Source organism: Oratosquilla oratoria, chromosome 6 (genome assembly GCF_046742065.1).
Source record: "Oratosquilla oratoria isolate Oo_2021 chromosome 6, ASM4674206v1, whole genome shotgun sequence".
NCBI classification, from domain to species: domain Eukaryota; kingdom Metazoa; phylum Arthropoda; class Malacostraca; order Stomatopoda; family Squillidae; genus Oratosquilla; species Oratosquilla oratoria.
This window is the reverse complement of record NC_134782.1, coordinates 13,292,277-13,304,474: the sequence shown is the minus strand read 5'-3', so window position 1 is coordinate 13,304,474 and position 12,198 is coordinate 13,292,277. Positions and strand designations below refer to the sequence as shown.

Sequence of the window (12,198 nt, the reverse complement as noted above, 5' to 3'; positions counted from 1 at the left end):
AGCGGCCTTGCTGTGGATGTGCTGTGTCTTGCGACACTGCTTCTGACCCAGGGCGGTGGGCAGGGTGCAGGGATGACCCGTCATCCAGGAGGTGCTCAGATGAGAGGGAGGGTGGGAGGGGTGTGGAGTGTGTTTGGGGATGAAATGGGTGGGAGTGTTTTTATGCCTTTCCCTTTTTAGGTACCTCCCTTGGAAGGGGGAAAAACCTTGGTATATGTATGTATGTATGTATGTGTAAAATATTTTGAAAGATCACGTTTGACTTGCCACCAGCCATTTGATCTTCCATGACTTCTATTCTTTCCTTATCCCTTACCTGCCCCATCCCTACCCCTTCTGAATTTTTTATAAAGTTTGTATTCTTCATCTCTGTTCTTGAAATGCTCCAATGAACACAAAATACCAGCCAATCAACATGTTCCCTCAGGTTTCTCTTGCAGAAGAGCCACAGCTCCCAGGTTTTATCCTCAAATGGTGTTTACTCTGATAACACTGTTGGTAGTTGCCATCTTCAAACATTGCCTAAGGTGATTAGCATGCAGACTATTGCATGACACATGTGAAATTATTGCTACAAGTCATGTCACCAGGTTAATCCTCATCAAGTTAAAAAAAAAACATATCTCAAATAAATATTCTTTAATTTAAGCTCATATTGTTAAAAACATAGGTAAAATTAATAAAACTCAAGAATTACCTGTATATGTGTGTGTATATATATATATATATATATATATAATATATATATACATACATACACATATCAAAGACCCTTTTCCACACATCTACATTTTACACAAATAAAACACATCCAACCACACCTCCCATCTCAGATTCAATATTGTTCTCTTCTCTGTCACACTATTCACACTACTTGAGTCTAAGGCAATGCAGAAAGGCACAACTCTTCTGCAGTAGGATTAAATTTATCCCCACCCCTTCATTATGTAGTGAACCCTCTCTTCATCTACTCAAAATCATTTATGAAACAGATAAGAAGAAAATCCCTTCAAGGCCATGTCATCCCTCCATCTAGGGATCAATGACAGGTTCCTGCAAGTGGTGGTCCTACAAGAAAGATGTCAGAAAAAATCACCTCACTGTTATCTGTTTTCAAAGCCAGTCAAAACAACAAGGAGCTAACACTTAGCCACAGGGCTGACAAACTGGTGGCTGCTCTCCTCCTTTTACTACTTTAAGCCTCTGACACAGAAATAGCTCACACCAATACAACAGACAACTGTCCAAGATTTCTTCTAAGGAAGAAATGGAGGGACCCAAGGATCACTGCCAGCAGGTTTCCAGTCAAGGTAACATTTATCATAATCATCCCTTCATCCGTTCACTAACTTCTTTTATTCATTCCTATATTTTGTAGTCTATCTTCCCCATTCAACAGACATTTCACATGCATCCAAAGCCTCACTGACTCCATCTACTGATTCATCTCATTCCCAATCCTCTCAACTTCACTCCACCCACGAGTGACTTCTATGTTTTCTTTGCTAGTTTCTCATCCATTCTTTCCATATGTCGAAACCACCTCAGCACTGATTTACATCATCTGATAGCTTCCTTCCCACTTTCATTCTCTGCAACACCTCAAGATCTTAGAAGATGACATTACCCAAGATAAAACCATTAGCAAATTCAAAAATAGGTATCATAGTTACAAGACATGATCCTATGGGTGTAACTCCTTTCCTAAATATTACAATTAAGTAAATACAATTAAGCAAATGCAAAAACTTGATCTACATACCCTCTTCTTTTCCTAAACACATGGCAGTCTTCCCCAATCACTCCCTCTGTTCTCCTCTTAATCCTCTAAATCAACAACATTGAACAGACTACTCCCTTTAAAACTACTGCAATCATATTTACCTCCCCTTTGAATTGCAGAATTATGCATGCACTTCTCCAGTCTACTAGGATATTTCCTCCCTTGGACATACATTGAACTTCCACCAGCCACTCCACTACTCCTACTAATAATAACAATAATAAATAATGGGAATTGTATCACAAATTTTTGGAACTCAGGATTTCTGTAGTATCTAAAGTTACTAATTATCAAATGAAGATGAGCTGGACAGTTTTGGACTGCTACTTTGACTATCTGAAGAGCTACTTGGTGCTTTCCTAGGGGAATCTTCTGTGACTTTGCCCAGATTTTCCTCTTTAGCTTTTGTTTTCTGAACTACAGAATCATCATCAGTTTTGCTGGTTACAGTGGGGTTTTGGTTCTTGTCAGCAGATGTACTAGAGCTCTTGCCATCTCCTTCTTCCTCTTCTTCCTGAAGAGAAAATTCCTGAGCTGTGGCCTCTGTAGAAGGAAAATTATAACAGTCTATCATATACACATTAAAAAGTTTATGATATTCACATTCAACTTAGTTTTCCTAATACTCTTATTCTGATTTTCCTTTTACTTTTGTGTCCACATAAATCCCATATGAATTCTGTTGCCATTTCAAAAAAGTCAAATATTCCAATATTCCTAATGAGATGATTCTCAGATATCTGATTTTAATTCAGACTTACCTGCAAAAGCTTTGGGGTACTGAGCTGATATCTTAGTTTTCAATGTTCTGATACGTTTAAAGATGGTGTCCAAATCTTTTTTCATGTCATGCAAAAGTGCTGTGTGTTTTTTGAATTCTGTTTGTGCAGCAGCGAATCGAGATGCAGACAAGGAGTTACAATTACTGAGCATTTCATTTGTCTTCTCAAATCTCTGCAACCTGTAAGAGGAAAGGGTTTGACATAGAAATATATACCCAATTTATCAAACCCATGCATAATTTTAAATACAATATCTTCATTGCTTAAGACATGATCAGGCTTCTTGTACATGATGACAACAGCTTTTAAATTATGTACTTCACCATCATTAATTAATTCATTGCCCCATGTCTCTCTTGCAGGAGACCCACAGCTCCCAATTATCAGGCAATGACCAATGGAAGGGACCTTAGATTACTCAGGAGAGAAATACTGTATTGTTGTCTAAGGATTGTTAGTGTGGTGTATCATATGATGAAGTGTTTAGTGTCTGTGTGGTGACTGCATCTAAGGCAGTTTGATTCTGTGGCCATGCGTATTCTTTGATGATGTGGTCTTAGTGTGGTTCTTGCTTCTCTTAAGATGGATTTTTCTATGGGGCTGATGTCTGGTGGGGTGTTGGTGAAGTACTGACTTTGGTGGTCTGTCCTGAGAAGTTTGTTTATTGATCTGGGTATGAATATGATTTTGTGTGGATGTATTGTGTAGTACAAGTGGTAAGTTATATATATTTGAGATTTGAGTGGCAATTTTTTTTTCTTGTGTCATATAATAAGATGAATGAGTAGGGTTTATGGCTTTTGCATTGAACTGTGTACCTGTATCAATTTCATGTGATATTCTATGGAAAAGATTTTAGTTCCTGTATAGGTGTCGTATTGGAGTGGCTTTTTACTTGTGGTGCATCCTATTAATACTCTCAATGCTTTATCTTGTATAGTTTGTTAAGTGTCTGTATTTGTTTTGATGACGGCTGGGAAACAAGCTGTGAAGAGGTCAACAAAAGACACTTGAGGCAACAGATTGATTGATTAATATACATGTAAAAATTCTACCCTCCTCCATAAATTTTCATATAATCATTTCAAGCCCATCTGTACTATTACACCATCCTCTTATTAAAATGTAAAAAAAAAATATAACTATTTACTTTCGGGTGATAAAAACCTTACTTTAATTCACTACTTTATTTTAACTTACCTTACCTAAACTTTTGACATTGGCTACCTCCCTTGTAAGGGAAAAAAAATCCTTTGGTATAAGTATGTACCTTACCTAGCCTAACCAAGGAAATACAAATGAGAAAGAGTCACTACCAACATCATCTTTGCTTTCACCTTCAACATACGGGTAAATAAATCATGTACAGGAAGACTGAAGTTCGGAGTTTGGTGGGTAGAACTTGGCTAAGGACAATGTGAATTTCCTGTGCTTACAAAGTTTATCACTTCTAAATTTGATAACATTGCTGTAATTAGTTTTTGGCAATATGTTATATAGTGTAATTTATTTTGAGAAAATAATTCTGTAAAGGCAAAATAAAGAATTGGTGGAAATCATTACTATTCTAAACCCTTTAAATACCAACTAACTGAGCTTAACCTGGCTTAATCAATATTACCTAGCCAAGAGCCTCAAAAAGTACTTATAACTTAGTGATAACAATACCACTATGATAGCTGCAATATCTTTATTTCATAATTGCTATTGTTTAATCATTTTACAAATGTATACAAATTGTGATGTATCACTACTGTTACTCAAAAATGTAGACCACCATTTCCTAAACTATGGGGTAATAACCCTTTAACAATTTATGAGATATAGGGTGTGAAATAGTTTGTTTGAAATGTTAGAAATATTTTGTTTTGAATATTAAAAGTTTTGTTTGAAATATTCCAAATAAACAAACACATACACATGGATATAAAATATAAGCATATATAATTAATATATATAAGAAGTAACTTTGATGAAGTGTATTTTTTCCTATCATTTCTTTTATATAAATTCTATGTAATTATTAGCCAATTTATACATACATATTTGCTAGATTACCAAATATTAATATATTATATATATAAAATGGGGAGGGGTTATGAGGGTTTATGAAAATTACACGGGGGGTAATGAAAAATACTTTGAGAAAGAAATGGTGTAGACCATACCTTTCTCATTTCTGCCATTGCTAACACTGTTTTTTCGAAAACTTACATTTGTTTTTGAGCTCGAATGATTGCTTCCACATCTTGTTGATTTATTTGACCTGCCAAACCTTGTACAAACACTTCTGGTGCTGTATAATTTTGGAAACACTCAATGCTACCTAAATCACTCTCAGGAGATGAGGCAGCCATAGTTTGTAAACAAAGTCAGCTGGGTTTTTGGACGGGACAAATGGAAGGAAAGTCACATGATGAAAGTCATAAAATGACGTAAGAGGAAAGTCGCAAAAAGTCACACCGTAATGAAGATATGAATTTACTTGATATATTTGCATAATTGGTCAAATGAATTGTGCAAGTCAAATAAACATTCGAAATTAAGCACAACAAAAGGGCAGTAAAGAACAAAAATGAATGTATATGTTCTCTGTTCAGTCTAATATTCCACCCAACGCTATGAAGCACATACACATACACATTCATCTATCTACATACCAAGGGTTTTTTCCTCCTCACAAGGAAAGTAGCCAAGTCAAATGTATACGATATACCCATTCCACCCACCTCCATCACCCTTTCTTCCCTCTCATCAAAACTACTCATGGAGGACGGATCATCTCTGTATCCCGCCCATTGCTCTGGGTCAGAAGCAATGCAGCAAGACACACCACATCCACAACAAGGCCATTTCACTTAATCGACGACCCCACCCCCCATCTCCGCCCCACCTTTGCAGGGAAAAGAGGTTACGGGGGAGAAATCCCTTCAGGTTGCGTCAAAATATCATCACATAACCACTATCTACCTCCCATCCCCCGCTCCAACCCCCTCCCTCCCTTGCATCACAGTATCGTCTATTGTATATACTGTAATTTTCCACTCACCCCTATCTCCTGCCTTCTCCCTTTCCTGTTCAATATTTATCCCCCTCTTGCCCAATGTCCCATACACCTCATTCATCCATCTCGTCCTCGGTCGCCCCCCCCCCCCGATCACTTCACCCACCTCTGCCCTCCACACTTCTTTTAATAATCTTTCTTCACTCATTTTTCCATGTATCTAAACCATCCCAATACTCTTTCATCAGCCCTATTTGTCATCTTCTTTACCACCCCCGCTGTCCTCACTTCCTCGTTTCTCAATCTATCCAACCCTGTAACCCCTACCATACTTCTCAGACATTTAATCTCAAATTCATTTAAACTTCTCTCTGCCCCTCTCAAATTCCAAGTCTCCGCACCATAAAGTGTCATCGGCACAATCGCTCCTTCATATAATCTCCTCTTTGCATCAGTTCCCAAGTATCTATTTCTCGTGACGATTTGTAGTTTCCTAAGACATTTACTTGTAATGTGATATTTTTTGGAGAGGTCGCGATGGGCCTCTCGCATCGTGGGCAATGCCGCTTACCTTCTATAAACATATTTCATGCTCAGAAGGAGGGTCAAGTCGTTTACGAGGACAAGAGTAGCACCACTAATGCATATCACGACAATATCTTCTACGCATCACTTCGTAGATCTGAAATAACGAAGGAGAGTGGGAGGGGTATTGTCCAATGCCAATAGAAGGCGAGGCCTAGTTGATATTTTGTTCTTGGGCCCATAGCAACCGCGCAAGATCCACACACCCCTCAAGAACGAGCACTTTCTCCTCCCCCGGCCACACTTGCATTCACATAAGCAAACATCACAATACTTATCACAACACACTTACTTGTTTTTATTAGTATTCATTACTAATTGCTGTAGGTCTAGTTATGCAGACACAGATTCACTGGATATCAAATCCTCAATTTTGAGAAAAAAACAAAAATCCTGCTTCGGCCTCGGGAATTTACTCTTGGTGGCCCTGATTTTATTACCAATCACCACAATTTATCTCCTTGAAGACATTCTGGCACCAAACAGGTGAAGTCGAAGAGGTGCCGCAGTAGATATTTGAGGAAGGCAGCAGAAAAGAGGAGTAAGAGGAGCTGAAAGTGATCATGATATTTTTCAGTGGTGATTTGTCTCTAAAGATGAGAAAATGCTGCGCTACACTGGTCCTTATGAATGCCATTAAAGTCCACAAAATAATGGCTGCATGAATCATGTTGTTAATGGCCCATTCATTTGTTTGTTTTTATTTGTCTGTTTGTCTATCATTATTTCCTTGATTATCAATTGTTATCATTATTTAGTATTTACCTGTTTGTTTATTGTTTAACTATACCTATTCATTTATTTACTTATTTATTACTATTTATATAATAATTTCATTTATATATTAATTCATCGTTATATATATATATATATATATATATATATATATATATATATATATGTATGTGTGTGTATATATATATATATATATATATATATATATATATATATATACATATATATATATATATATATATATATATATATATATATGCACTCGACCTAATTATGTACCAAAAGTTCTGTCGGTATGATGCTTCTTTGTAATCCTCTATAAGAGTGGGAGTGGGTGGAGGCTCTCTACGACAATGCAAAGTAACCTATACTAGCTTTTGCAGAATATATGATCCTGTTTAGACAAGATAACAAGTCTCTCTATAATGTTTTTGCCGCAAATTATCTATTTCCGAGAAAACATAAATATTCTTTTGCGACCGTTAGGTTCTTCGTTAAAAAATGTTTTAACATTTTCCAATTTATCTGTTCTTACATCTTTACCTTCCAATTGTTGGTTGTTTTTTGAAGTTGTATATATTTTCTCCCCGTGCCAGCCCAGCAAAGATAAAAACGCATTTTTGCAATCGTCTCTAAACAAACACCGAACTACAAGTTTTGTTTACTTCTGTCAGTGGTCCTGAAAACGAAGGTTGAATCGACGTCAAATCAAACTCCTTATCATAACCCACAAGTAAATCAGACACCTCTTGACGTGTTTTTTTAAGTGTAGAGTTCTTCTAATGTGCTGTGTTTACTGTGACAAAATTGTGTGGACCTGGAAGACAAAAATTTGGATTTTCTGAGATACACAAGTCAATTCTCGCGGCAACCAACTACGGTAAGTGATTTTGTAAACACAACTTTTGTTACGCTGTAAAAATATGAGTACATCCGACAACCTAAATTTTATATGTAAAGTCTCTGCCATAGACTTGGAGCATGTAAGATGCATTTTTTTGCACATGTTTGCATTTGTCCATAATCCGTAGCGGTGTTATTGTTGATGGGGTATAGTATTGACACATTGACATTCTATTGCCTTGTGGCTTGTAACTTTTCTTCTATAAACGAGTCGTTTATGAATTAAGTATTGGCTTTGCTTTACCAAATTTTATGTTTTTAACATTTTATCATTGGAGAACTGACGCAATCCCCCGCGAATGTTATTTTATCTCTCGTGTATTGCTGCATTTTATCCTTTCTTACTGGCGTACTGAGTAAATAAATACATTCCTATAGATCCTCCCAGATCGTAGGAAGGTCGGGGTGGGGAGTACGTAACTTAAAAAAGTGTTTAGTTACGACAGGAAACATATTTTTTTTTTCTTCAGATAGATATAATTAAGCAAAATCATAAACCACAAGAAGGAAGTTGTAATATCGCAATGTATGGTCCAACGGTAAATATTTAACGAAGGATGAGTGGCAACGTAATCGCTTGGCAGAGGATGTTGGGGCTCACAGAAAAATGCAGCGGGAGTAGGGATGTGTCACAGGAACCGGTGTGGGGTTGGAGGTCGCAGGAGCTGGTGGTGAAGGGGGTAGAAGGTTCCAGGAGGCACAGGGCCCTGGGTGATTTCGGTGATGATAACACGGGGATGAACTGTACAACTTCTATGGGTGCAGGAGGGGTGGCCGTATACGGCAGAAACTCATTGTGACTCGTCGGGAGAGAAGCCTGGGCCACAGGGTCTGTGGGATGGGGTGGCCTTCTTCGTCTGCCAAGAAGCTCCTCCTCCTGGTGACTTCCCCGAGACTGTGGCCTCAGGCGTTCTCCTCCAGAAGAAACAGCCTTCGTATTTAGGACACATAAAATAGAAAAATAAAAAGTGGATGGGAGGGAGCTTTTTATTTTTATTTCCCATGAAAATATAGGGTTTATCATTTGATGACACTCCTCAGCATTCACACCAAAAATACCCTTGTAATAGAACATCAAGGGGGAACTGAAGTTCAAATGATTGTGTATGGAATTGCAAGAATCAAGGTCTAAATTCAAGGTTTAAAACATATTGTAATGTTTCAAGATTAAATGTGAATTACTAGTGAAATGATAAAAATAAATGAAAAACAACACGAATTTCAAAGTTGCTTTGATCCATGGAGCTCCAGCAAAGTCAGTTTCTGCAGTGACCCTTTAAGACCGCTGCTGTTGCGTTTAGAGCACCAGAAATTTATCAGACCAATTAATTACGCAGCAAATACTTATAAGTGTTGAAATAAAAAATAATTTGGTCGAGCGTATTATTACAGGCGGGCGGGGACGATCACCATTATTATTATTATTATATTTTTTCTGCAAACGTCAAAAGTAGCTTGGAGACACAGCAGTGAGGTATGGGCACGGATTGTGGCGGCTGGACGGAAGATAGGTTGACCCGTGTCCGAGACAACGGGACCCGGCGAGGTGCCGGGCATAAGGTCCTCCGGATTTATTGTATTCAAACGGTACGTTCGGTAGTTGACCATGCTTGTAGTTCACATCTCCCACAGATCGTGGGGCAAGCTCGACGTCTTGCAATACCAGGCTCTCCGCACTATCACTGCGGCCCCTTCATGGATCCGTGGGGAGAATCTGAGACAGGAGGCGGGAGTTACCTCCCTTCGCCTTCGGGTAAAGAGGTTCTCTTCCTGTCTTCTAGTGCGGCTTCTGGCCGGCCCAAAGGACAGTGGAGTCAAGGCCTCTTCTCTTAGTGCCTTGGGCGTTGAGGGAAACCGCACTGGCCACTCCTGGAAGGCCCATGCGGTGTTTGTGACCCGCACCATCGGACTCCGGGAACTGGCTTGCCGTCGAGCTCTGGGCACCCCTCACCTAGACTATAGTCTCCCTGCGCCAGTTTCCAACTCTTCGACCTCACCATAGGGAAGGCAGACTGGGATCCGGCACGATTACGGCCCATGCTCCTTGTCGCACTACATTGACGGCTCTATGGGCCCACTTACAGGAATGTGTAGCACGGATTCTGTAACCACAGATGGGCCGAGCGCTATGGAGAGTGACAGCAGTTCTACTATACATATGGACATATGCTACCATATCTACGGCCCTAGATCATGCCCTTTCTTCTGGGCAGGGGGTAGTCGTGATTTACACAGCCTCAAGGAGTGCTGTTGACGTCAACCGGTCGGGAAAAACAACGGATGACGTCTACTTAATAACATCAAACCAACACTCGTTGAACCTCTTGCACCGGCAAGAGGCCTGTAAGCTTTCACTGGGTCGTTGTGATTGGCAAGTGTTACATGCAGGGAGAGACAATCATAAGCACTAATATTTGAGGGGCAGCGGCACAACAACCCCTCCACCACTACCTGCTAGAATGCAGACCTATTGTCATTATTCGCCTAGTCTGTCACTTGCCTTCAGAAGCAACCCTTAGCTTCCTCATGGTACACCCTCTCCGGATCGAGAGGTCTCCTCATTTTCTGATCACCTCCGGGAGCATACTGAAGACCACATCCCTGATGGTTGTCAAGGAAGAAAATTCCTTACAGATGCACCAATTCTTGGAATAACTTAAAAAATAGTTCAGGCCAAGCTCGAACAACAAACTCGAAACCAAGTATGGTTGTTGGATAAACGACTCCATGTATGTAGCATTCTTATTATTTTATTGCAAATTTTTTTCATTTTATTTATTGGTGTATATATCAATCAATTTATTAATTAACTTTATATTACATTAGGTATAAATAGTAATTTACGGTTGTTGCATAACTGACCATGAATTCTGACATGCTTTATTTTGTCATTCTCGCACATTTTATACATTATATTTTTATATCTATGTATATTTGCTATAAATCCAAACCAAACCAAACATCGAATGAAACGCTACTCGTTTTATGAGGAATAAACAATCAAAGAAAACGAAATCGGCGCAACAGAAAATATTTTGTTTAGGAACAACTATAATATTTCACTATGTTGGTATGTACTGTATACGGTACAGTATTGTATATTAATGATTAATGCATTGGCCAATGCCAACCACTTTCATTCAACTGAAGATAGGACTACGTGGAAAATTATATTAGTATCTTTAACAAGACCTTTATTTGATGTTGGTGTTTCAATTCTGCTGTATCAAATGCCTGGCCACAGTAGTCGGCTGATGCGATTAAACATTCCCATGCGCATTTTGAAGAAATTATTTATTTTGGTTTTACATGGAGCCACCCAGGTTAATGTAATTTTATGAAAAATAATGAATGCCCATATTGTAGGGATCTTATTTTTCGATCAAGTCCCCTTTAGGGTTAATGACTGCGCGATTGATATTTTAGGAACTAGTACAGGTATAGTCACTTGGCTCTCTTTTAAGATTGGAGACTAATCTCCAGTAATAATGATAATAATGATAATAATAATGATGATATAATGATAATAATGATAATGATATAATAATAATTATGATAATAATAATAATAAATAGATTAATAAAACAAAATTAAATTGAATAAATAAATGCTGGCTATTTCAATTTCTCTGCTTTGCTACCCGCCCCTTGACCTCAATGATTCCACCTTGTTGGTGCGATATTGTTTCCAAGGATAGAGGATCTGGTGTCGCCAACACAATACTTCTCGTTGAAGTCTAGGGATGTTGCTCTTCCCCCGAAGCCATAGGAAAGAAAACCGTGGTCACTGCTCATTAGGTTCTTGTATATGGGATAAGAAATAGACTAACAAAAGAGTAGCTAGGTTGTTATGGATTTCTGTTCACCGCCGCTTCAATCACAGCTGACAGTGTCGTGCTACTGTCGTATTATTATGTCGTATTTCACCTGTTGGGAATCCAGTTTCATTTATCTTTTATTTATTTTTTATCTTTATTTGATCTTATTTTTCAGAAGTTATGGAGAGGTGATAGAGGTATTGGCGTTTTATGTATTAGGATCTGGTGGTGCCATTTGTTATTGAGGTAGATGAGAGAATAGGTGGATGAGTTGGGTTATTGCTCCCTCATTGTTCTTTGGTTGTTATCAATCATGCTGTGTTTGGGTGAGCCCGCCAGGGCCGTCTCCAAAGCCAGGTCAAGTTTAGAGAGACTTTGTTTAAGGTACCCAAGGTTGCTAGTCCTTGCCCAACGTTGGGTGAGCAAGGCGGATCCTAATTAGGGCTACTCAGTCGTGCAGGCTGCTGCCGAGCTGTGTTGCCCTGTAAGTCCACCACCGGGTGACCACTGGGCCTACACCTCCGTCCATGAGGGGCGGGGGGCTTAGGGCTTTCAGAGATCCCGTGTATAACCTCCGTGGGACTTTTGG

At 38.8% G+C, this 12,198-nt stretch overlaps 1 protein-coding gene across 1 annotated transcript; it reads right to left on the bottom strand.

The window, feature by feature from the left end:
- Nucleotides 1-650: 650 nt before the first annotated feature.
- On the bottom strand, nt 651-4,957 carry LOC143026297 (kxDL motif-containing protein CG10681). Its single transcript, XM_076186438.1, has 3 exons — nt 4,780-4,957; nt 2,545-2,744; nt 651-2,326 (listed from the first exon to the last, which is right to left on the bottom strand). Exons 1-3 carry the CDS (start codon nt 4,920-4,922, stop codon nt 2,067-2,069), a joined length of 603 nt encoding a protein of 200 aa, XP_076042553.1. The 5' UTR covers nt 4,923-4,957; the 3' UTR covers nt 651-2,066.
- Nucleotides 4,958-12,198: the final 7,241 nt, after the last annotated feature.

Bases quoted from the DNA above. Each gene is read 5' to 3' on its own strand.
- LOC143026297 (XM_076186438.1), bottom strand. From the start codon at position 4,922: ATGGCTGCCTCATCTCCTGAGAGTGATTTAGGTAGCATTGAGTGTTTC. The intron at 2,745-4,779 runs GTAAGTTTTCGA...TTCCTCTTACAG, and splicing joins ATTCGAGCTCAAAAACAAAT to GTTGCAGAGATTTGAGAAGA. The intron at 2,327-2,544 runs GTAAGTCTGAAT...TTCCTTCTACAG, and splicing joins GTACCCCAAAGCTTTTGCAG to AGGCCACAGCTCAGGAATTT.